General features: G+C 40.8%; 1 protein-coding gene across 6 annotated transcripts in view; it reads left to right on the top strand.

Annotated features, from left to right (window-relative positions):
* Window positions 1–26,626, top strand: part of l(3)80Fg (dnaJ homolog subfamily C member 16 l(3)80Fg) — a 114,579-nt gene that overhangs the window by 27,954 nt on the left and 59,999 nt on the right. For 3 of the 6 annotated variants that reach the window (XM_070103035.1, XM_070103033.1, XM_070103034.1), the window contains exons 3-5: window positions 17,915–17,981; window positions 20,777–20,985; window positions 24,844–24,994. In XM_070103035.1, the coding sequence (XP_069959136.1) occupies window positions 20,783–20,985; window positions 24,844–24,994 (354 nt within the window). In that variant the 5' untranslated portion in view covers window positions 17,915–17,981; window positions 20,777–20,782. Of the gene's footprint in view, window positions 1–8,425; window positions 8,555–13,703; window positions 14,141–17,914; window positions 17,982–20,776; window positions 20,986–24,843; window positions 24,995–26,626 lie in introns of those variants that run through there. The other 3 variants (XM_070103032.1, XM_070103030.1, XM_070103029.1) reach the window with 3 other exon arrangements.

Here is a 26,626-nt window from a genome sequence, read left to right as displayed (position 1 = left end):
ACTGATGTCCCCGTTTGCAAGATGAATTGATGAGAAGAATTCACCTTTATCAAGACAGAGAATTCTTGCAGGCCAGACCTTTCCCGAATTGTCGGGGGTAACCACCAATGGTCGAAGATTGGGGGGGAAAAAAAACGCGACGGAGAATTAAGAGATAAATCACCAAGAAAGATTTGGGGGATATAACACCAGGCAACCCCTAGGGCCCTCAAACCAAATAACGTGAATATGGCGCCTGAAACTTTTAGAACAGCATTCCCCACATCTTAATAAGGAATCATTCAGACCCACCGTTTTTGACATTGAGATGGGCCCCGTCTGGGAACCCCCACCTGGTCAAACGTCAAAGAGAGGAAAAGGTTTGCAAAAGGGTAGTCCCAGAGCCAAGGGAAGTGACGAAAAGGTTAAAGGGGGAAAAGGACTGACGAATGGGGGACAGAAGGTGGGGGGGAAAGATAAGACAACAAGATATGGGGAAAGAGGGAGGGAAAAAGGGTGTTCAGAGGGGAAACAGGACAAGGGGGGCACAATGGAAAAAGACCAGACAGCCGGGAGTTAGGAAGATTTCTTCAGTAAAAGTTTCAGCAATGGGAAAAGCCTTTGCAAGAAGAGGGGAGGAACCATAAAGTTTTAAGAAGAGGTATGAAGCTAGGCAGAGAGAGAGAGAGGATCCAGTAGGGTCAGTAAGGGGGGGAAGGGCTGAGTCTCGACCCTGAACCAATTTGGGGAGGGGAAAAAACCCAAAAACCAAAACACACCTAACCCACACACATACAAAACACCCCACAAACACACACACAAACACACACACAAACACCACAAACAAAACACGCCAAAACACACAGGAGCTTGGATCACCCTGAATCCAATTAGGGAATGGGATGCACACACACACACACACACACACAACACACCCACACACACACACAACACAACACCACGTCGGGGCCCGGAGTGAGTCCACCCGAACCACAACTGGAGAAAACGCCCCACACATGCCCCACGCAACAGTGTAAGCTTTTTTTTTCAGCCAGAAAGTCAGGTATTTTCCAGAAGGTCTGAATATACCACCGTGGGTAAAATTTGATTTTTTGAAATTTGAGGAATTGTTTTAAATCTTTTAATTTTTTTTGCACTCCCGTACAAAGACGCAGGGGTACAAATTCCCAGTTTTATTCTTTTTACATCGGGGGGGAAACGCCAAAGAACAAACCCCGCCGGGGCCCGGGGGGGTAATCCAAAACTTTTTGGGTTTATGCACAAAAATTTTCCCCGCTGATAGTGAGAAGATGGACCACTGGGTTAACCCCCTGGTTTTAAATCCATAAACGTTTAAGTTTTTTCTTTTTGTTTCAAACCAACCTTCAGTTGGGAAAAAAAATAAATTCAATGATGAGAAATTTCAATTACTCAGATATGGAAACAAAAATTAAATTTTACAGAGTACAAACAAATTCCGGCCACAAAATAGGCAAACAAGCCAAAGACCCGGGGGGACAGCGGGGGATTCAACCCATGACCAAAAATTTATAACCCATCTGCTAGAAAAAAGAAGATGGATAAGAGAACCTTTTAAAAAAGGGGGGGGCGTCCAATAATTCTTCATACTTGTTCTATCTAGGCTGAATATTTTACACTAACAGCACCCCAAGGAGTGGAAAAAAGGACCAGAAAATGACAGAGAACCCTTTAGGGGGATAAGGGGAAAAACACCCAGTTACTGGGGGCATTTTTAGGTCAAACCTGGAAGCAGGGGGAGATAAAGAAAACACCTGGAAAATCCCAGAGGACAGTAGGAACTTGACAGAAAATCACCTACTGGCAAAAAAATTTGGCAGACGAGCAACATTCCCAGTGAAAAGCAGGGGGCACCCAGACGTTGAACCCTCCAATGCAGGGGGCCGAGACGTTTAACTTCCCCCCAGCAACAAAGGGGGGTTACCGACCCCCGGGAGTTCAAACTGGCACGGGCAAGCACCCAAAGTGGTTCCGACCCGCCGGGGGGGCTGAGTTGGCCCTGCAGCCAGAGTAAGTGGGGGATCGGCTTTGATTCACCAGGACTTACAGACGGGGGCGGGGGGGTTACCCCAGAACTCTCTCAGGTAAACTCCAGGTAAACTCCTCCATCTTCAAGGAGCCGAACATTCAATTTCCAAAACTCCTATGCCTCTTAGGCAACCCATCCCACCCTACTTCAATAATTACTGCCCGATGATCTTGATCTGAATATGCTACGTCAACCACAACACACCCTTTCCACCCTTGCAGTCTGTTACATACAAACGGTCCAGACGACCGCTGCACCTCCCACGCCTCACATGTAGCTACATCCCACAACCCCGCCCCCTCTCAAAAGATCCCCTAACACTACAGAGTGAAACCCCGCCCCTCTAGGCTCCGCATCTTTCCTTCTCACCACAATTCCAGTCAGCCCCCACAACCGCCAAGGGGGAAGCGACCGGAGGTGGTACACTAACACATCCCTCACAAAGGCAGTCTTGACAGGACCATCCCTCTCTGCGGGCCCATAGACACTAGCGCGACCCTCTTCCCCATCCACAGCCCATCCACTCGCACGACCCGTCCTTCCTCCCCTACCTCACTACGATACACAACAAACAGGCTGGTCTCTCGCAGAAGGATGGCAACCCCCCCCTTTCAATCGAGGTGAATGTGCAACAAACACCTGAAATCCATCCAGTACCAACTCTCACCCGGCTTTATAATTGTGCTCTTGCACAAAAGCCACATCCACTCCATACCTTTGTAGAAAACCCACAAACCACATGCACTTCACTCTGTCTCGCAGCCCATTTACATTTACTGAAACACACTTTAAGCCAGCTATACCTTGTGCCCTGTCGGCACTGATCCGCTTTTAGATGCCTGCCAGTGTTTACCACCATGTACACGACCAGATGCCGGAGGTCTTCCAGTGTGTACCACCGGACCCCTTGGCCCCTTAGGGCCGCCTCGTGCCACCTCTGCCCACACCTTCTTGCCAGGCCTCTGCGCCGGGGTGAGGACATCATCAGTCTGACAATGCCGCCACCTGTTTGCATGATCCTCCCACTGCCTCCATAGTTACCTCCAGAAGGCCTTCGTTGTGCACCACCGCCTCTACAGTGATGACATCCCTCCCAGCAGCCTGTGTCTCAACCAGCTCCTCCACATCCTGGGACCGGACACAAGACACATTCCCAAGGGATAATTCAATCTCCTGCTCTTCTACCTCTCCCGGTGTGTCCGACAATCCCTTCAGCACATTCGCTAATGTGTCGTCCACTCTCTCCTCCGCGACCATCCTGCCCTCCATGCCCAGCGTGACTGGGCCAACGGAGGAAGGATCTCCAGGTAGAGTCATACAAGACTCCTCAATCAGCTCCTCTCGTTCCACCTCTTCACTCCACAATGATGACTTTGGACGTGCACCCGACTCGGGCACAACAGTCACCTCCTGGACAGTCTCTTCCATTGGTGACTGCCCTGCGTCCTCCTTCCACTGTTGGCGGCCACATTGTGCTGCAACGTGATCGTACTCTCAACAAAGACGACAAGTGTGGCGTTGCCCAGCATAGGACACCACTTGCGTACGAAATTCATTCATCACTACATACGACGGTATGGGATGTTTCAAAGACATTTTCAGCAAGAAGGTACCTTCAAGGAGGCCAGCATATGCGCCCTCCGTCCACTTTCCGACGGTCACCATATGTACAGTCCCATGCCTGCCGAATACCTGTCGTAAGTCCGTCTCATCGGCTTCAAAAGGCACATTTCGTACCTTAACCCATGTGTAGTAACATGAAACATCGAAGAGCCTCACTGTGACTGCCGGGTTGACAACCACACAATGGTCTTGATATTTGTTGACTAACTGCTCGTAGACACTCGTTGTTCTTAGCTTAACGAAGACCCTATAGGCTCCATTAAGCGCCACTCCATAAAGTTCATCAGCTACGCCATAAGTCTCCCTGATGATGGCTGGTAGGATAACAGAAGCTGTATGGGCCGTCACAGCCCCATGCACCAGCTGTATACAGACAGTGTTGATCCGCCTTCGTATTTGCTCCGCCATATTGAGAAAATCTCAGCTTGTCTCAACGGCCAGCAGAGGGCAGTGTAACGCAGGTCCGCTCACTACAGAGGTCGAGCGATGAATGATCTTACATTTGACCTTGAGTACAGGTAACATCTCGGTGAATCTGATCTTACATTTGACCTTGAGTACAGGTAACATCTCAGTGAATCTGATCTTACATTTCCTTGCCTTCAATTATGCAAAATCATCTATCACATCAAAATCAATGATTTTCCCTATATAGGCTTATTTGTACTTTGTTAATATATAATAGGCTGTATAGAAATGAAGGATTCTTCTCTTATGTTGGTGCAGCACTGCTTTGGGCATTAGTGTCACCTTTAGAGGCTATATGGTGTCACCCAGGGCGGCCCCCCATCCTCACGACGCCCCTGTTCCGTGTACAAGACAGCACTGATGGGGGACCCTATTCCTATGCCGCAAGTTTGTAGAGCCTGTTATTGAAAGAAAAACAGGTGGAATTAACGCAGAGTTCAATCAGGTCACCAAAATCTCGGAGAGGTAGAGGAAGATTAAGGTCCTGATTGACTTTACATCGGAGAACCTGGATGGCTTGTCTGGTAGGTACTTTAGTGAAGAGGGAAGTCACGACCAAACTGCTTAGTTTCTTGTTACCGATGGAGAGGTTTAGGTTGAGAAGGTCGTTTGAATCGGGTAGGGGTCGCATCCTGGGGGAGTATACATACCCTGATAAAAAATGTCATAGATGTCATCCTGACTTGATTGTGTAATTCTGTGTTAATCTACCGGGTTAATAATTATACCGAGATGGTTTAGTGTGGTGAGGGTAATGGTAGAGGTCTTGATGCCGGGTGTAAGGAATGCCTATTAAATCGGGCGTATTCACTATTAAGACAAGAAAGGAGCACTGAAGCAGGCCTATTGGCCCATGTTAGGGAAGTCCAACTCTCAATCGCTCATTTGTCTAACCTATTTTTAAAACTACACAGCCAAAGTTTTAACTTCACATGGCGGGATAAATTTTTCTTAGGCAGAATATAGCCTTAAAAATCAATAACAGTTCCTCAGAAATGTGGAATTAACTACAACTTCCTATTTTTAGTAGAGTTGTAGAGGGCCTGGCCAAGTAATTTCATGATTTGAAAGTCCCAAAAATATTTTCAGTAGTACAACTTTGTGGGTTTAGCGCTTACGACTCCAGAGTTTGTATTAGAGCGTCTTGCGGGGGTGGGGCATTTGTTTTGAAATTGGGTTATACAGTGTATATTTACAGACTTTGTAGACTGATCTTACCTAGACCCCCTTTGATCTTACCTAGACCCTCCTTCATTTTACCTAGACCCCCTTGATCTTACCTAGACCCCTCTTGATCTTACCTAGACCCCTCTTGATCTTACCTAGACCCCTCTTGATCTTACCTAAACCCCCTTGATCTTACCTAAACTCCCCTTGATCTTACCTAGACCCCTTGATCTTGCCTTTACCTCCCTTCATCCTCCCTTGTGCTGCCACTGCTCTGCAAATTAGTAAGGCCTATACCTGGAGTATGCTGCAGAGTTGTGGTGTATATATATACACTACTGTAGGTCTACAATTATTAGTTTCTACTGTCAAAATAACTTATAGAATTAGGTGGTGTTAAGTAGGATAGGTAAGGTATAGAACTGGAGAATCTGCTATATGCATTATGAATGCATATAGCAGGGGAGAGTAATCTCCCCTGAAGGCATAGATTACGTAGAACTGTGGGCCTTGGAACCCACCAACGACCTTCAGTAGCTGTCTGCAATCTGTTATTGCACGTGGTTTCTGTGGGGATGTTGGTGGGTTCCGGGCTTTGGGTAGTGGTTGTGGTGGGTGTTCTACGTTTTTTATGCCTTTGGCAAGTCTCAAGTTGCTTTGTTTACTAAGTTCACAAAACTGACACTTGGGGAGGAAACTTCAGACGTTTCGGTATAACCTGGGTTATTTTGAGACTACTTTCGACTGCACCTGGCTTTAGTTTTGTTATTTTTTTTTCTGGACCAGCTTTCTCTAACTTTCGTTGTTTTCACATAAATGGTGTACAATACCTGGTTGGTAAGAGACATTGTGACAGGTATCATTGCTCATGAAATGTTTCACTTGGGGAGTAACTTTATCTGTCGACTACAGAGGTGACAGCAGTCTTGGAGACTAAATTGGAGAGTTAATTTTGAGCTCTACCCTCCAACCTTGATAAAAGATGGTCAGTCTCTTAGCCAGACTTTTTATTTACTAATAATTTCTTTCCTAACATTTTTCAATAGGAATATTGGAGTTTCTTTTCATGTCTGTTGTAAATTCCTGTTGAACTTTATTATTGAAGGTTAACTTGTCGCAATTACCCCAGTTTTTTTGTACTGACGTTATTTCAGCTACGAATATTGTTACTATTACTACTATTAATGTTACTACTACCTCCACTACTACCAGTACTTACTGCTAGACTGACTACCAGCACTTCTATTATTGTCAGTACTAATACTACCACCATTAGCACTCGTCTGACTTGATACTCGTCCAAGAGAAACCAAAAGATCGTCTCGAATTGCTTCTACATTGTCGGTTTCCATAAGTGTATTGTAAGTAGTTTTATATATTTAGGTAGTTAGGTTAAGTATAGAACTGGAGAATCTGCTATATGCATTATGAATGCATATAGCAGGGGAGAGTAATCTCCCCTGAAGGCTATGATTACGTAGAACTGTGGGCCTTGGAACCCACCAACGACCTTCAGTAGCTGTCTGCAATCTGTTATTGCACGTGGTTTCCGTGGGGATTTTGGTGGGTTCCGGGCTTTGGGTAGTGGTTGTGGTGGGTGTTCTACGTTTTTTATGCCTTTGGTCAAACTGAACAAAGTTAAATATTGATTCATTGAGTTTACACAAATTCATCATTAAATTTTCCAAAAAGGGTTTTCGGGTTCCTATGAATGTAAAAGTATTAGCGTTCAGAATTGCAGTTGGTTTGATAGTTTATAAGTAGTGAATTCTAACGCTTGTCAGCAAACGTTAATGGTGAAAAATGATGAAAACCTCTGTGATTTGATATGAAGTGAAGTGAGTTGGCAGAAAGGATTCACTAACATCTGATGCTGATGAGTATAGTTATGGGGGGGGGGGTTCAGGTTGGTATTAGTGAGGATAGGATTATTAACCATTATGAGTTAGAAACCCAGAAAAATAGAGGTAGAGTGTGGGGGAGGTTGAATGTAGTGGTTCTCAGGTTGTGCCTAGAATGACAGCCTTAACTGACAAGTAAGGTAGGTTATGAATTCAGGCTAGCATAGTAGTGTGTTAGGAGACTGGTATACGGCAGGAGTTCCAACTGGTTAGATCCCCCCCCAAGGGGTCTCTTTGTACTAGTGAAGGTATCTTGCAACTGCTTATATCAAGTACCCTCCCCTTCCTTGGATCAAACCTGATTGCCTAACATTCCACAAGCTCTCTATAACCCCTATGGATAAATATCTTGTGGGAAATTTTATTTGGGTAATTGTGCAAGTATGCAAAATAGTTTGAATGGGGGAGGGAGCGGTAAACTCTCATTGACTTTCAATGGACAGGTCGATCAGGTTTGATTTAGATTTTTTTTTTCCAGTTACAAAAAAAATATAGGCATCTAAGGGATATTAGGAGTAGGTTTAGCTAGGTTGTAATACGTTAGTCAATTTACGCTCCAACTTGTTTGTCACGAGGATTTTATTGCGCAAACAAGACAGAACACTGGAGCCGAGAGATCATAATAGCCAGTGTTAGAAGACAGTTGTACTGTCCACTGAATTATGTATTGTCAGGAAGCGAAGTGTTGCTACAAACACAAGGTCATGGAATTTTTAAATGTATCATACCTCAAACTACTAATAATGGCAGTACTGAGGCTATCCGCCTCATTGCTACTACTGTTAGTAGGGTTGGGGTAGGTATTTTTTTTATTTTTCCCCGAGCTTAAAGCTCCCGAATTGTATGAATGTTGTCCTGCTGCTGACAAATATAGCAGTTGAGGCTTGTCTCAGTTATTTCCTTTCTCTATTTCTTGTGTGTTCATTGAACACCTTTGTGTGTGTGTGTTCCTTGAACATTTCTTTGTTGTGATAAAGGCAGGTTATTTATTGCATTTTAATTAAGAAGTTTATCGAATCTTGTATGTTTGATATTTCCTTGTTGTGGGCAGCTGCTGTGTGGTGAAGTCTGCCTTGTGGGTAGCTGCTGTGTGGCGAAGTCTGCCTTGTGGGTAGCTGCTGTGTGGCGAAGTCTGCCTTGTGGGTAGCTGCTGTGTGGCGAAGTCTGCCTTGTGGGTAGCTGCTGTGTGGCGAAGTCTGCCTTGTGGGTAGCTGCTGTGTGGCGAAGTCTGCCTTGTGGGTAGCTGCTGTATGGTGAAGTCTGCCTTGTGGGCAGCTGCAAGTCTTCAGAGATGTTATCACCAGCAGCAACACCCCAAAACAATGTCTGCAAATATTAATGAACTACAGTAAGCAATAGTTTGAAGTATTACTATGTATTTAGAATGCTTCCTTCAAAATTTTGTAGAAAGAAAAATTGCTAAAATATTTTCAAAGCTGATCTATCAAAAATTACCATGAAATTGGAGTAATCAAAGGTTTTTAAGTTACCACAGGTTGATGGAACTGGAAGATCTGCAGGTGTTGGTGTGGTGGATGGCAGTGGAATGACTAGTGGCGCCACTGTTCTTGACCTCCATGGCTAAATGGCGCCATTGACCTGGAGGACGGGGTGTTAATGACGTCAGTGGTTGTTTGTGGGGAGGGGGAAGGTCGTTAAGGGAAGGGTCGGGGGTTGGCTGCTGGTGGAGGGGTTTGGGGTGAGTAGTTGTTACTGGTGAGAGGGTGATGGGTAGGGTGGATGGTTGTCACTTGGTAATTATTAAGGTACTAACACAGTCTTGTTACTGTGTGTTAACGTGGCTTCAACCTTGATATTTGAAACGCCCTGGTGTAATCAGGATGATGCTCTTGAGCATGGTGATGATGTCAAAAGTGCAGCAATCCTCGTTCAGTTTCCAGCAATTTGTAAGAAAGAAGCTCATGACTCTTGCCTTCAAAACTTGCCTTTTTAACTGGCTGTCAAGATGCCGAAAAATGCTTAAAAATAAAGGTCCTGAAGATAAAGACGTACAAACTATGCTACTTGCTCTTAAGTGCCTGCACACTGTAGTCAAAGCATAATAGTTTTACCATCTTATGAGCAAGAGATTATAGTATCTCACTACAATGGATACATTACAAATCTTTTCATGGAACATTGCTTCCATCAGGAAGCGGTTGCCTGACTTACATCATATTAGTGCAACCAAGAATATTGATGTCATCTGTTTGCAGGAATGTAGATTGAAAGATGGAGCACCTCCACCAAACTTGCCTGGATATGCAGCTTATAACCTAAGGTCAACCAATTGTTGTGTGATGTATGTCAGAAAGAACTTGCCACATTCACTCCTTTCCTTGCAGAGTCGAGTTAACATGCAGTATCATGGTGTCAAAGTATATGCAGGCGATTTTTCCATAAACATTTTTAATCTCTATGCCCCAGCGAACCAGCTTCGACCTGATGCTTTACCAGATCGCATCAATAGTGAACCTACCATCATTCTTGGAAATTTTAATGCCAGACATAAGAATATTGGTGGGTCTATAACAAACACCAATGGAACTAAACTAGTGAAATTGCTAAATGAGCATGATAATGTTCGAATTGTGGGCACTACTGAGCCTATTCACATATATGGTGGCATACTAGATCGGTGTCTTGGATTTAATACATCATATACGATGCATGACTCTGTCATAGTTGATGATCTTCTATCTGATCACTTCCCAAGACTAACAACTGTCAATCTTGATCACATCTCCAGCAATCAAGGAGCTAAATACAGAAGGAGGAAACTTATTCTCAAACCAGAACACATTATTATTATTATTATAATCAAGTGGGAAGCGCTAAACCCGGAGGATTATACAGCGCCTGGGGGGGGGATGTGGAAGGCATTCAGGCTTAATTCAGGGAACTGGAGCACAGATCCAATTCCCTAAATCAAGAGCCCCTCGCCAACATCAAGGAACCTTCCTTGAGGGGAACCAGAACACAGAGACAACTTTATTAACCACTTGGATCAATGGTATAAGAATTACGAGCCCACTGGCACACAAAAATTTAATGATGATTTAATTACCACTATTGAGAGTGTTCTCACAGATCAAGTGGGCATGAATAGGAAACAAAGACCCTCCACTATAAATAACAATAAAAACCAATGTAAATACACAAATAACCCGCACGTAAAAGAGAGAAGCTTACGACGACGTTTCGGTCCGACTTGGACCATTGACAAAGCCACACTAACCAGAAGTAACGAACGAACGAAAGTTCAGGTAAGATCCCAAATGGGATGAGCGGGTCCTTAATTGATTATGCTGCTCCCATGTTGATATTAGCTAGAGAAAGTTCTCTCCGACCCTTGAAGTTAATGCAAAATGAAGCTCTCAGGATTATTCTTGGCTGTCCCAGATCTACAAAAGTTCTTAACATGAGGAAGGAGCTTGGTATTTCTACTATCAGTGATAGGATTATTGAGATTAACACTGTACTCGGTATTAGAATGTTGAGAAACGAACCAGACACTGTCACAATGAATCTTACCAAGTGTCTAGAGGTAAATACACACAGATCTAAATGGATTGTGAAAACGTGCAATTACATTAAGTTTTATAACCTGCATGAACTGTATCACTGTAGGCAACAAGAGCATTTCACCCCTCCGTGGAAGATGTGTTCATTTAATATCACATACCTGCAAGTCCCTCCCAAGAAGCTCATTGCTAGTAATCCCTTCCTTAAATCTCTTGTTAGAGCAACTGCTCAAGAATAAATTTCTCACCTAGCTGGTTGTAATAAGTTATCACAAGTTATATACACTGATGGATCTAAACAGGAGTCTTCTGGCAGGTCTGCATCTGCTCTTGTTGCCACCTCCCTTGTTAAGAAAGATAATAAATTTGTTGAGTTAGGCACAAGAATTAACAACTGGGCGTCTATACTGCAAACTGAATTGTTTGCAATCCTAATGGCGCTAAAGCTAACCTATGACACTGAGCTTGACTCTATCATCATTATTGATTCTATGTCATCATTGAAGGCTCTTGAATCATATAAAGACTCCAACAACATGCTCATTGGACAAGCCTGGTATAGATACTCAAAAATTAGGGACAAAGGAATTAATGTACAATTGCTATGGATCCCATCACACATTGGATTACTCCTTCATGATAAAGTTGATATGTTAGCCAAGAAGAGTATCCAGAAGGAGAATGTAGAATATAACTTTGGTATAACTGTGTCTAGCATTAGGAATAATATTAGGAGAGAAGTAAATAATGAAAATGATTGTTATAGGAATGCAGTTAGAAGCCTAAGTAGATCTATAACCCACGATGATAACATGAACGTAGATAAGTATGTTTATTGAGGAACTTGCAATGTGAACAGACTGACTGATGTTGTAGTGGCCAGGCTTAGGCTTGGTTACAAGTACTACTTCTGGCAGTTTGGGAGAGAGACAGATGATGATCAAACTAAATGTAAATTATGTGATCAGGCATATGGTCTTGAACACTATGTGCTTAATTGTCCACTTACTGAGAAATACAGAGACAGACAGTATAATAACTTATGTGACATGTCAAGATATCTTATTAATGAAAATAAGATACCAGATATACTAAGCAAATTTCCTAAATTTGCTTGTAACAGATAAGTGAACTATAGATATGTAGATATAAATCCGTATGTATTCCTGTTAACCCTTTGGGGCCTAGTTCCTAGGCCTTTTGTGTATTCATATGCTCTCGCGCTACCGTCCACAGGATGGATATGGGGTGCACAATAAACTAGCCACTTCGGTGGCAAAATCTAATCTAAAATCGTAATTCTAATGAACAATGTCCATCGACTCGTGTTGAAAACAGTCTCCTTGTTGTTTTGCTTACGTATTTGACATCTCTTGTGGGTTTAATGCTTAGTTTTGATCAGGGCCGGATTTAGACCTGGGGGGGGGCACTTTAGGTTTGGAGAGCCCTAAACATGGAAATTAAATTTAATTAAAATAAGAAATGAACTAAAATGAATGATAAACATGTTTTCGGAAAACGTGTTAGGTTTCGAAGATATCTGATTTTATTTTTCTCAATTTTATTGACTTTAACTGACTATAATTTTCAGTTTGTAATATATTCCATCTACACTACATAATAATTACCGATGTGTATTTCTATCTTTGGTGTCACACTTTAGGTATCTATCTGTATGGTAGCAGTTGACCAAAAGGACACATGGTGTTCACTGACAGGAAACCACATGGCTGGGTCTGAGTCACATGGTGGGACTTCACTGTCCATGTCTACAGATACTTATTATATTATTATTAATAATATCTTTATTTACTACAAGTACATGGTATACAGGCCTAGCTGACATGCTTCTGTAGAATGTGGTTGTGGTGATTCATCACCTTTACTATCTTATTCATCTCTCTACTATTGTGGAAAATACTGTATATATTTTCCGGAAATACGGTAATTTATAGGTAAACAGATGCCCTATATTGTATTTTTAAAAGAAGTATGTTATCGAAAATGGGAAACCTGCGGCTGGGGAGGTTAGTCGCCATTGTTAATTTGAATTGGATGCAAAGTTAGTGTAATGGGAATGAATTTTCGTGCTCTAGAGGTTAAAATTGGGCAGACACCTCTCAAATAGGAGGCGAAATTGTTGGATGTGCATTCTTGTATAACTTGAGATATCAGGCGACTGGACAAGACAACTCCAGGAACCTCAGATAAGTCTGTTATGTTATAACTGGCCAGTTGTTATTTTCATGTATAGACAGTGAGGTTTTCTGAGTATGATACAAGTTAATCTCCAGTTAAATTGGTGAGTGATATTAAGATATTTTCCTTCTGTTATGTAAATGTGTGTATATACTATAATCCTTTTTAAATTTTAATATACAGTCCACAAATTAATATATTTACCAGCATTCCTGGTGTATGTATATTTCATTTAATTAATAGGTCCAGAGCAACTTGTGGATATGACAGTGGTATTGAAGGGAGACATTTTTTGCGACCTAGGTGTCCCAAATTTCTACTTGTGGAACTGATAAATAATAATTATCTGTGTTCATTTACTGTTATGTACATAATGATACATCCAAGTAAATGTAATTTTCCACAACTATCTTATTCTCTCACGCGCACTCATTCACTCATTCTCATTCTTTCACACTCATTCACAGTCTCACTCTTGCACATTCAGTCTCATTCTCTCACGCTGTCATTCTCACTCTGTCTCATTCTCTCACACTCATTCTTTCTCATTCAGTCTTCTCACACTCATTCTCTCACATTCATTCTCTCACTGTCATTCTCTCACTCATTCTTACACAATGATTGTGAGAGAATGAGTGAAAATGAGTTTCACTCATTTTCTCATTCACACATTCTCTCACACTCATTCCCTTATTTTCTCACACTCATTCATTCGTTTTCTCACATACTCATTCTCTCACTCATTCTGTCATTCTCTCACTCATTCTCTCTCATTCTCTCACTCATTCTCTCATTCTCACTCATTCTCTCATTCTCTCAGACTCAGCATCGATCAGCTGGTTCACACACTGTCATCATCGCCACCAGCACTACAATAATCCACATTTCCACCCCCACTACCCTCCCAGACCAGCAGTCAACTTAAGCTACACCTCCCCAACACACCCATACACAAAACACAAGTCAAAAAAACATCATTAAGACAGCAATATCTATTTTATCTCTTAATAAGTACTAAAAAGTGGCGCAGTGTAGCGTCCAGGAGTCCGCAGTCCAGCCATCATGCGCTCCACCCTCTACCTCCTCATATTTGTGGCCTTTTTGGCCTCCACTCTGGCCAAAATTAGGGACCCATATGATATTCTGGGCATTAAGAGGAAGGCCGATGCCCAGGACATCAAGAAGGCCTATAAGAAGTTGGCCAAAGAATGGTAAGTCATGGATACGAAAACAATTTTTTGATTTCATGGCACAGGTTATGTTGTGTGATTTCGAGTTTATTAATATTAAGTGGAAAGTAAGGCACTAATATGCCAGAGAATTTCCGACAGACTGATCAGTGTATCTTGGATGGCTGGTATGTCTAACTGATCTACAGTGATATGTGGCTTATATGATCATATTTCATATACGTGTGTCTGTATTATGTACCATAATCCATACATGAAGTCCAGCTGATTGAATTATAATCATTATTTCCATTGAGGTCCTTCTTTTCCATTATTTGACCTGTTTCCACTAGTCCTTATTTCCATTTTCAATATTTCCACTAGGGTTTTTATTGCCATTAGGGCCCTTATTTCCATTATTTTCCCTATTTCCACAATGGTCCTTATTTCCAATATGGTACCTATTTCTACTATGGTCCTTATTTCCATTGTCCCTATTACCATTAGGCCTCTTATTTCCATTAGGGTTGTTATTTCTATTAGGGTGCATATTTCCATTAGGGCCCTTGTTTCCATACAACACTTGCAATACCCAGAGTATAACTGGAGAGAGTTTCAGGGGTCATGCCCCAGTGGCCTGGTCTGTGACCAGGCCTCACGGTGGATCAGCAAGGCTATTGCTGCTGGCCGCATGCAAACTGACATACGAACCACAGCCCGGCTGGTTAGGTACTGACTTTAGGTGCCAGTCCAGCGCCTTCTTGAAGACAGCCAGGGGTTTATTGGTAATCCCCATTATGTATGGCTGGGAGACAGTTGAAGTCTTGGATCCCTGACACTTATTGTGTTCTCTTAGCATACTTGTGGTTCCCCTGCTTTTCACGGGGGGGATGTTGCACCAGCTGCCGAGTCTTTTGCTTTTGCAGGGAGTGATTTTTGTGTGCAAATTTAGTACTAATCCCTCAAGGATTTTCCAAATGTATATTATCATGTACCTTTCTCACCTGCATTCCAGGGAATACAAGTCGGGAAACTTAACCATTCTCAGTAATTTAGATGTTTTATCGTACATTATGTGTGTGCTGTGAAGGTTCTCTCTACATTCTCCAGGTCAGCAATTGATTTAAAAAGCATCACCATTGGTACTATTTCCCTTGTTCTGAAAGATCTCATTGTCCACCCCATCATCCTCCTGGGTGTCATGGCATTTGCCCTTTTGTGTTCTTTGAAAGAAAGGTCAACTGACATAATTATTCCCAGGTCTTTCATATGTTCCTTTCATTTTATTTGATGATCCTCTTTAGTTTTGTATAGCTTGAATTCTTACCATACCTAAGCAGCTGGAACTTCTCACCATTAAATGTCTTGTTGTTCTCCACTCCCCACTGGAAAACACTGATTATGTTTTCCTGCAGTTTTTGTGTCTTCTGAGGTGGCTTACATGCTTATTTTTGTGTTATCTGCAAATGATGAGCTTTTTACCTTGCTGATGCTAGATTTTACTCTGTTCTTTGTGTTAGAAACCAGAAAAGGCATCTGCCTGCCTTCTCCTCTTATGCTTATAAGATTTTTTTTGAATTTTGAATGTTGTACCCCCTTCAAAAGTAATGTATCATTTGTACAAAATGCAAATATAAATTGAGCAGTTAGAAAAGTTTTTGGTAAAATGGAATTGTGCTTTTCATTAGAACTTTGTGGCACCCCCAGAAATGCCATCTCGCACTCCTGGGGGGAATGCATGCACCCCAGGTTTTGGGAACTCCAGCCCTAATGTGATCCTAACAACACTTAATAACATTGATCAGTTTTTTCAACCTGTATTGTCTCTGTCCTTGTCTATGAGTCCTTCAGCTTGTGTACCTAGCCTCATCCTTTATATATCAGTTATATATGTATATTTTTTTGTATTAGAAAGTACTGTACCTATTTTAAAAACTATGTATTTCTTAGATATTTGTATTCATAATGTAGTTTTAAGGTTGTCTGAAATGCTATGCATAAAAAGGGGCTTTGTATAATTTAGCTTATACTGTATATGACAGTCACCCTAATTATATAATATACTGTACTCCTCTTTATAGAAATAAAGTTTGTTTATTTACTTATTTTATTCCTCATTTTGGTTCCATACTTACCCTCAATATTTAACTTTTGTTTTTCACTCCAGACATATTTCCTCACCCTCGGTATCATGCAACACTGAACTAAGTGTATATGGGTTTTTATTTAGGCCTCATTCATAATTTGAAACTTTGACAGTGGTTTTACAATAGTAAATTATGTAGAATTTAACCTAGGATAACACATGACTATCAAACACTGTGACTTATTGTCATTGGGGTCTTTATGTTATATAGTTATATACAGCCTCTCCTCACTTAATAATGGAGTTCCATTCCTAAGACCACGTTGGTAAACGAATTTGTTGCTAAGCAAGGAGTATCCTACAGTGGCAGTGGGTTTGTCTCCCCCATCTTTAAAACAATGTCATTGTCACCTTTGCACCATTTATAACATTTCTGGTATATTTTTAAATGTTTATACAGTAGTGTACTGTATATTGTAATAAACAGAATAGAGGAAATTAGCTCGAATATGCATTACAGCCTCCCCTCACTTAGCGACATATTCGTTTACCGACGACTCGGACTTATGACAAGCTTTCTGACAAGTATGCATCCCTAAATAATGTTTATTAGAGCTGATTTCCTCTTCTGTTCATTACAATATACAGTACACTACTGTATAAACATTTAAAAATATACTAAAAATGTTACAAATGGTGCAAGGGTGACATTAAAACAATATCAAAAATAGTTTAGTGATAACTGTATTCTTTAGTGAGCCATTTACTCTAGTTTTACGGTGTTTGTCATAATTTTAAGGCATTATGTTCAATTTACGTCAAAAACCAGGTTATGTCATAGCTCTTGGAACCAATTATTGATGTAGGGTAGGGTATGACTGTATTTTGTGAATAGAAGAAATCCCTATCTTCCTTTTTGCTGCTTCATTCGTGTAGCTCTCTTCTTAAATTATTTTATACAGTGGACCCTCGACCAACGTTGGCATCGTCTAACGTTAAATCCGACTAGCGATACGTTTTAATGCAAAAATTTTGCCTCAACTAGCGCTAAAAAACCCGACCAACGCTATTTGTTCCGTTCGAGACGCGTCCACTTTGGCCTGAGCGCGCCTCACTTGTCCCGTGGGTGCCAGTGTTTACAAGCCAGCCAGCCACCACGGTCCCATCCAAACTTATAATCGGAACATTTCATATTATAACGAGTACTAATGGAAGGGGATTCCCCTTCTAAACACTAAGACCATCAACACTCCCCTCCTCCCATCCCATCAATCATCACCAGATCTTTAATAAAGGTAAGTGTCATGTAACTGTGCATGTCTTCTTCAGTTTGTGTGTATTAAAATTAATATTTCATGTGGTAAAAACAATTTTTTTTCATACTTTGGGGTGTCCTGCACGGATTAATTTGATTTCCATTATTTCTTATGGGGAAAATTAACTTGACAAACGATAATTTTGACTAACGATGAGCTCTCGGGAACGGATTAATAGCGTTAGTCGAGGGTCCACTGTACTATGACTTGCCTTGACACGTGTAGCTCTCGTCTTAAATTATTTTATACTATGACTTGCCGTGACATACTCATGTATCCATGCCAGTCCTTATTGCTGTGTAACAGAAGGGGTGTGAGAAATGGCATCTATTAGAAATAATGATAATATACAGTAATAATATTTTTTGTGTATATACTGTATACATGTATAATAATACATAAAAATTGTTACAGGCATCCAGACAAGAATCCATCACCAGAAGCTGAACCAAAATTTATTGAAATCAACCAAGCCTATGAGGTAAGCATGTTTTGTGCATTTATTTGATGATGGTATTTTTATGCACCTGACACCATCCTGCAGGTGATAGTCAAAGGTTTACAGAAGCACATAAGTAGTCCTTATATCTCTGTTGACTAAAATAGTTCCAAGAAACTGGATTACAGTACTAATTTCAACAAGAGCCTGTTCGGCGAAATAATGGCGTGGAGAAAAATGGTATAAAATACGTAACAAGATGGAAACCCACACCTGCAGTACTTAACAATTTTTTATTGGCAAAGTTTTGCCCATGTAGTGACTTGAAAATGTCTGTCTAATTAACCCTTTGAGGGTCGACAGGCCCTCTCCGAAACGCGTTCTCAGGGTCGGCCAAATTTAAAAAAAAAAAAAATTATTTTCTCTTATGAAAAGATAGAGAATCTTTTCCCGATCATAAGGACACCAAAAGTTTGAAATTTGATGGAAAACTTACGGAATTATGCTCTCGCAAAGTTAGCGGTCTCGGCGATGTTTACGCATCGGCGATTTTGCCCACTTTGAGCCCCATTTTCGGCCAATTCCACTGTACTAGTCGACAAAAAACATGAATATTTCGCTAGAACTCCATTTTTTCTATCGAATGGGTGCAAGAAACCACCCATTTATGAAATTCAACTATCCAGTACAGTGGTCAGAATTTAGCAATTTTGCCAATTTCACACAAATTTCAAAAGATGCCAGTTTCCGAATAGGGTCCAGAATAAACAAGAAAGACATTCCTGGCACTAAAATGACATTTCCTCTGGTCATTAGTCACGTCTCAAGGCCCCTCTTATATTATTTTGCTTTCCACTTTGAATTTTTATTCTCACAAAAAATATAAGATTTACTGTTATGCAGACTACTGCATTAGTGTAAAAAATGGTATAAATATTATTGGTGCACTTGAGAAAGAATATTAGACTCACCAGTTGATGTGTATTGCACGCTTGGCACTATTTGTTTATGTACTTTTGAAATTTGGTAAAAATAGAACATTTCTGCTACTTTGAGCTCAATTTCAAGGTACCTTTCATTGTAAAACCAGTCAAAATCATCTCAATTTCTGTAATATGTCTTCCATTCTATAAAGTGAGACCAAGAAAACTAGAATACAACAAATACCATACGAAAATACAGTGCAAAGTCGCTGTTTTATTCCAAAAAAATGGTAAAAGTTTTTTTTTTTCCTCATTATGCACTGTGTGCTGCAGGATTTTTTTTAGACTGTGCACACTGACCACATAGACCCATTCTTTCATATGAAGGCCTACCAGCTTTCTCCCACTAGATTTGAGGCCGCTAGAATTTGTGTGTACTAGTACGTCAAAAACCCTGGGTCGTAAGCCGTACTAGTACGTCCGAAACCCTCAAAGGGTTAATAAGTAGTTATTAAGCATTAGGATAAGTTCGGTCAAAATGTGTTGCATACTAGTGGCTCCCTTTTGTGCCTAACAATCTTTTATTACATATTTTTATTAACGGCCGTTTCCCACCAAGGCAGGGTGACTTGAAAAAGAAGAAACACTTTCATCATTCACTCCATCACTATCTTGCTAGAGGCATGCCTACACTACAGTTATAAAACTGCAACTCATCAACACTCATCCTTCAGAGTGCAGGCACTGTACTTCCCACCTACAGAACTTGGGTCCGGCCAGCCACTTTTCCTGAATCCCTTCATAAATGTTACCTTGCTTGTATTCCAATACCACGTGAAGTTCCAGAAGCATTTTGTCTCCATTCGCTCCTATATTATATGCTCATGCATGCTTGCTGCAAGTCCAAGCCGCTCACCCACAAAACCTCCTTTACTCCTTCCAACCTTTCCTAGGCCGACCCCTACCCCACCTTCCCTCCACTACAGATCTATACACTCTCCAAGTCATTTTATTTTGTTCCTTCCTCTCTACATGTTTGAACCATCTCAACAACCCCCTCTTCAGTCCTCTAGATAATACTTTTAGTAACCCTGCACCTGTTCCTTATCTCCAAACTACAAATTCTCTGCATTATATTCACACCACACATTGCTCTCAGACATGACATCTCCACTGCCTCCAGCCTTCTTCTTGTTGCAACATTTACAACCAATGCTTCACACCTATGTAGGACCATTAGTACCATTATGCTCTATTTCCCTTTTTGCTGCCATGATTATTACATGTAAACTACATTATTTTTGTACAGCATAAAATAAATAAAAATTTGAATTTAAATCAGTTAAGTGAAACATTTTCAATAAAGGATTGCATTATACTGTTGCCTGTGTAAGCCTACAGGTTGTTGATAGCAACAGCCTGGTTGATATAGCAGTTACTAAAGTCTAGCTTCAAGTTGGGCTATGAGGGCAGAACAACCCCAGAGCTGAAGGAGTAATTGAATGTTTTTCTTTATAAACCGAGTGACACACCATTGATATGAAGTAAGAGGAAGTATTAAGTGATCCCGAGGCAGTGTGACCCAAAAAAGTAGAAATGCTTTCACCATCACTCACTTCATCACTGTCTTGCCAGAGTGGCACCGATATTACAGTTCGAAAATGCAAATATCTGTATACATAGCACACTAGCTAATTTGCTTTTATTTTTCTACTAGATAAACATAATTGAATGAACTGCTTTATCTTTATTGTCGGTTTCAGTTTTACTTAAAATGAGTATTTGTAAATCATGTACATGTATGTACATGTACTATAGTTAGTAGTATGGAAGATTATGAGAGTATTTTGTAATTTCCTAAATGATTTATGAGCAATATTTAAGCAGATATTTAATTTTCTTTCTCTTTTTCAGCTGTTGATGGACCCTGAAAGACGTCGGTTGTACGATACTACCGGCCAAACAGAAGAACAGCCTAATTTCCGCAAACAGCACGATTATTCCTCGTATCGGCGATTTGATCCTTTTGATGATATTTTCAGCACATTTGGGGGGAGTTTTCGTTTTAATTTCAAGCATGGTGATGGAACAAATATATATAAGAAGCAGTCGATAACATACAAGTAAGTTAACATCATGCAGAGAAAGTTTCCTTAGGCCTTAACCCTTTCAGGGTCCGTCCCATAGATCTACGGCTTCACGTTGAGTGTCCAAACCGTAGATCTACGCCAAAATTCTAGTGCCGTCAAATTTAGCGCGAAAGCGCTCATAGGCCTACATGTGAGAGAACGGGTCTGCGTGGTGGGTGTGCGCCATAAACAAGAAATCTAGGCGCCCGCCGGCTCGGTTACCCTTGTTTACCATGCCTCGTTGCAAGTCAGCTCTCACTCCCCGGAAAATTGGGACTCTCTTCTTCCTATCTGATAGTTCTGACACTGATGGAAGTGGAAATGAAGACGAATGCTACGGCTTTGATCAGTTAGTGACCGAAAAGAATGACCAGGATATCGATAATAGTGCAGAAAACCCTGACGATCCTCAACCTTCTACCTCTGGTGTGGGCACTCGTGACTCACGGTCGGTTGTGCCTCAACACAAGAGAAAATTAATATTTTCGCGTGGCCAGGCCTCTGACTTCAGTAATGATGATGATAGTGATGTGGATTGTGATTTTATTGCGCTCGATGATCATTCGAGTAGTGATAGTGAGGAATCGTATTCACCAGTGAAGCGTCAGTATGTTCGCCGCTGCATGCGCTCGGGTAGTGTACCCTATGCTGTGCCCAGTGGACGGAGTACATCCCGTGGCCCTACACCAGTTTTAGGTAGTGATAGTGAGGATGATGTGGCTACACTTGGCATGGATAGACCACAGGCATCAGTGGATGGTGTTAGTGGTGATGGTAGTGGCACCGCCATGCGTGACTCACCAGCCCAGGCTGGGACCCACGCTGCTGACTCGTCAGTTCAAGGACAAAGCGGAGCTTCAGCCACCAGCCCACCACAACCACAACCACCCGCACAACCAGCCTATGATGTCCAGTATCCACCAGCAAACCGTATGTGGGATTGGCAGCAAAATCCCAATTTTGTTCCCAAGCCTCACCACTTTGATGACTCTCAAAGTGGAATTCTACCTACTTGTCCCCTTGGAACCATGGCCAATGAAATGGAATTCTTTGAATTATTCTTTGACCAGCCATTGATGGAAACTATTGTGAGGGAAAGTAATAAGTATTTTGAGTACACCATGGCAAATACGATCATATCACCACAGTCAAGACTACACAGGTGGAAAGAGACGACTGTTGCAGAAATGTATTTGCTTTTTGCAACAATAATGCTTATGCCTCGTGTCTATAAACGTAATATAAAAGCATACTGGTCCACAGATCAGCTAATTTCTACCCCGGTCTTCAGTGAAATCATACCAGTGAACAGGTTTATCTTACTCTTACGTATGTTGCACTTCTCTGACAAAACCAGGCCTGACAGAAGTGACAGGTTATACAAGATTAGAAATGTTTTCATGTATCTCAAACAAAAGTTCAGCATATACTTTTATCCATTCAAGAATCTTGTATTTGACGAGTCTTTGATTTTGTTCAAAGGTAGACTGTCATTCAAGCAGTATATACCGAGCAAGAGGAAATGCTTTGGTATAAAACTGTTTGTACTCTGTGACTGTGACAGTGGCCTGGTGTTGGATATTGTTGTATACACGGGAAGTAAAACATTGAAAGATACCAAGATGTTATTGGGTATCTCAGGTGACGTAGTGAGAAACATGATGGCACCTTATCTTGGTAAGGGGCATACATTATATACCGATAACTGGTACACAAGCCCATTACTCGGTGATTTCATGCGAGTGAACAAGACAGATGTGTGTGGCACAGTGCGTTCTAATCGTAAACATATGCCCAGGCTGAACGCAGGTGCTCATGGTGATGACGTGCAGGTGTTTACTGCCAATGACATCGTGGCATTACGGTGGCATGACAAACGAGATGTCACATTGTTGACAACCATTCACCGTAATGAAATGCAAGACAGTGGCAAAGTTGATCGAGTGACTAATGAACGTATTCGAAAACCAGTGACAGTGATTGATTATACACAAAACATGTGCTTGGTTGACAAATGTGACATGCAGATTGGTTTTGTTGACTGTGTTCGTAAGAGTTACAAGTGGTACATGAAACTTTTCTTCCATCTCGTGGACATTTCAATGCTCAATGCATATAATATGTACCAAATAAAGACTGGCAACAGACCACCGTATGGTAAATTTTGTTTGTCTGTTGTCAGACAACTCATGATGAAGTACCAGGTAAGAACACCTGCTACACAACAAGGTCCTCGAATTACTCAGGATATACCCAAGCGTTTGAGGAGGGAAGGTGATCATTTCATAATACAGCTTCCTTCAACTCAGAAGAAATTTGCTCAGAAGAGATGCATCGTCTGTGCACAAACAAAACGACGGCAACAAAGATGCATAGACACTCGGTTTATGTGTGAGGAATGTAAGGTGCCTCTGTGCATGGTGCCTTGTTTCAAGGAGTTCCACAAGCTCCAGCTCCAGCAGTTCTAAAACCATGTTCAGTGATTGTAAATATGTAAATATATGATAGAACATTAGTATTATACAAGATTTGTGCATGTTTATTGTAATAAACAACAGTGGTAAACAATAATATGATAATAATTTTAGTGCGGTTATTGTGTTCAATACAGTGAGTTTATATATATACATTATATACAGTATTGGTCTCTCAGGCCCCAAGTGTTAGTAGGAATAGAAAAAAATTGGAAAAGAAAAGAAAAAACTATAAAAACCGCTAAATAATGTAATGCGCGTACGTGGAATTCGTCGATGTTGCCGCCACCACACCATTTTTGACAAACTTCTTGGCACTGTATCTCGGTAAGTACTGATCAGAATTTTTTTTTTGTCTTATTACCTTCACAAAAATATGCTCTTTAATTCTGTAAGAAAAAAATAATTTTTTTTTTTTTTTTTTTTTTTTTTTTCTTCAAGATTTCTTGGACACTGGAGCACCACTTCAGATTTTGGCCTTGGACCCTGAAGGGGTTAACATGCCAGCAGGGACCCAAAAATTTTTAGTTGCCTTTAATTTTTTAAATTGATATGGGTTATTTTTCCTTATTGCAATATGTATTTGAGTTGTTCCTAACACACACAACACAAAACGTGGTAGTGGACAGAGCAAGATCCAGCATCACCAAGGTAAAAAACTCAGTGCCCTAAGGCACTGTCCTGGCACCTCTGCTGTTTCTCATCCTCATAGCAGACATAGATAAAAACACCCGTCACACTTTTGTGTCATCATTTGCAGATGACACTTAAATAAACATGAAAGTCACTACGGTAGAGGATACTGGAAAATTACAGGAAGACATTAGCAAAGTTTTCCAGTGGGAAGTGGAGAACATGATGTTCAATGGTGATAAGCTCCAGCTGCTTAGGTATGGAAAGAATGAGGAACTCAAAAGGAACACTGTATACAGAACTCAAGAGGGTCACCAAATAGAATGAAAGGAACACGTAAAATACCTGGGAATAATTAGTATGGTAGCAGCCTGACAAAATGGTGGAGAGAGATGCCTTCTGTCATTCATAATTTTCAGCTTCCACTCTCTAATATTTTACATTTTTATAGAAGTGCATCATTGAGGTGGAGTTTTAATGTAGATGATGCATAGTTCTACAGAGTGGCAAGTGAAAAATCACAGAATTGCGCATAGTTTAGGTTTTATAACTTTATGTACAGTATATGTTGAAATAGTTTGCATGTACAGTACTGATATACATGTATTCCTGTGATCTTAAGGTATTGATTTAAATTCTTTTCAAGAAAAGAAGTTAAGATATACAGTAAATTAATGGATACTCAGCACAATCTGCTTCAGATATATTTTAAAGATAAATGTTCTTAAAATGCAAAATCTTTCAGGTCTTATCAGAACTCAATTATCGCATTAAGCAAGAAGCAGCCGTATCTGATACTTTTCTACTCAGACTGGTGCATAGCCTGTGCTCACATTGAGCCCATATGGCGAAGACTCGATGAAGAACTGCAACCCATTAATTTTGGCATGGCTACTGTATGTATTAATTTCTTTTGTGAACTGTTACTGTATATTGTAGCGACTGTATTTTGTAAATAAAGTACTGTACTTGCGTCATTTTATATATGATTTATTTAATTGTATTACAGACTGTAGGTCATATAGAAATATGGTGGGAAAACCTACAGTCTTAAAGTATTACACTATATTAATATTCATACCATGTTATGGTTGCAGCTATTCATTATTAACTCACTATTTGGAGGATATTTTGGTCCCTCCTGGACAGTTAACAAGTTGCAACTAAGATTTGATAATGGTCCAGAGGGACTGAAATACTGTCTAATGTTTCCTCTTCAAATTCAAGGTAGGCATTAAGCTGCATTAAATGTTTTAAAGAGAGTTCAGGTTTTTCCTACCTCCTGTGAAACTTTAATTTTAGCTCTTCATTTAGGTTGGAGGGAGGGGGTACAGGAGGTTTTGTGGGCGAGGGGCTTGGACTTCCAGCAAGGTTGCATGAGTGTATTAGGTAGGAGTGAATGGAGACGAATGGTTTTTGGAGCCTGACAAGCTGTTGGAGTGTGAGCAGGGTAATATTTTGTAAAGGGATTCAGGGAAACCAGTTAGCTGGACTTGAGTCCTGGAGATAGGAAGTACAATGCCTGCACTTTAAGGGAGTGGTTTGGAATATTGACTGTTTGGAGTGACATCTAAACTGTTGTATCTGGGTACCTCTACAAAGACTGATTATGTATGAATGATGAAAATTTTTCTTTCTTTTTTTGGGTTGCCCTGCCTCAGTGGGGAACAGCCAGCTTATTTAAAAAAAAATGTATTTTCCTATAGTTTAGGCTAGACACTTCCAAACAGGAGTCCTTCTGACAGGACTCCTGACATGACACTTTCTAACAGCAAATAAATGAAAAGAAAAATAAATAATATTTCCTCGAACTTAATTTGTTTCACAAGGCTGTTCGAGTGCCGATCCGTTCAGGTATCTAACGAATTCTTCCCAACCAATTTTCTTTTTGGTTGACTGTTATCACTTATCTTCGTAGGCCCCATGGTGACTTAGTTATACAAATAATATAAAAAAAACACCAAAAAATGCGAAGAAACATGAAATAGTTTATGGCAAAGTTCTGGCAGGTCGTGTTTGTTTGGTCGAGTGCCGAGCTCTGTTCGAGTAGGGAGCTGTTTGAATACCGAGGTTCCACTGTACATCAATAGTTCCAGGTAATTCATATTTTTAAAATTGTACATAGATCTTACAATAATATTAGGCCAGCAGATTCAGTTAAACAAACAAACACACACACACACACACACACACACCCACATACACACACATACACACACACACACACACACACACACACATACACACACACACATACACACACACACATACACACACATACACACACACACATACACACACATACACACACACACATACACACACACACATACACACACACACACACACACACACACACACACACACACACACACACACACACACACACACGCGCGCGCGTACGTTTTTGAGGAGGAAATGGATACAAAGATGGTTCATGACAATGTCATAGAGGAATCAAATTCTCTGTGGAATGATCTTATTCCTTGTGCTTATACATATTATTTTACAGTAGCTGGTGGATTTTT

The sequence above is a fragment of the Cherax quadricarinatus genome, chromosome 84, assembly GCF_038502225.1.
Source record: "Cherax quadricarinatus isolate ZL_2023a chromosome 84, ASM3850222v1, whole genome shotgun sequence".
Classification (NCBI taxonomy): Eukaryota; Metazoa; Arthropoda; class Malacostraca; order Decapoda; family Parastacidae; genus Cherax; species Cherax quadricarinatus.
This window is presented reverse-complemented; position numbering and strand designations above follow the sequence as displayed.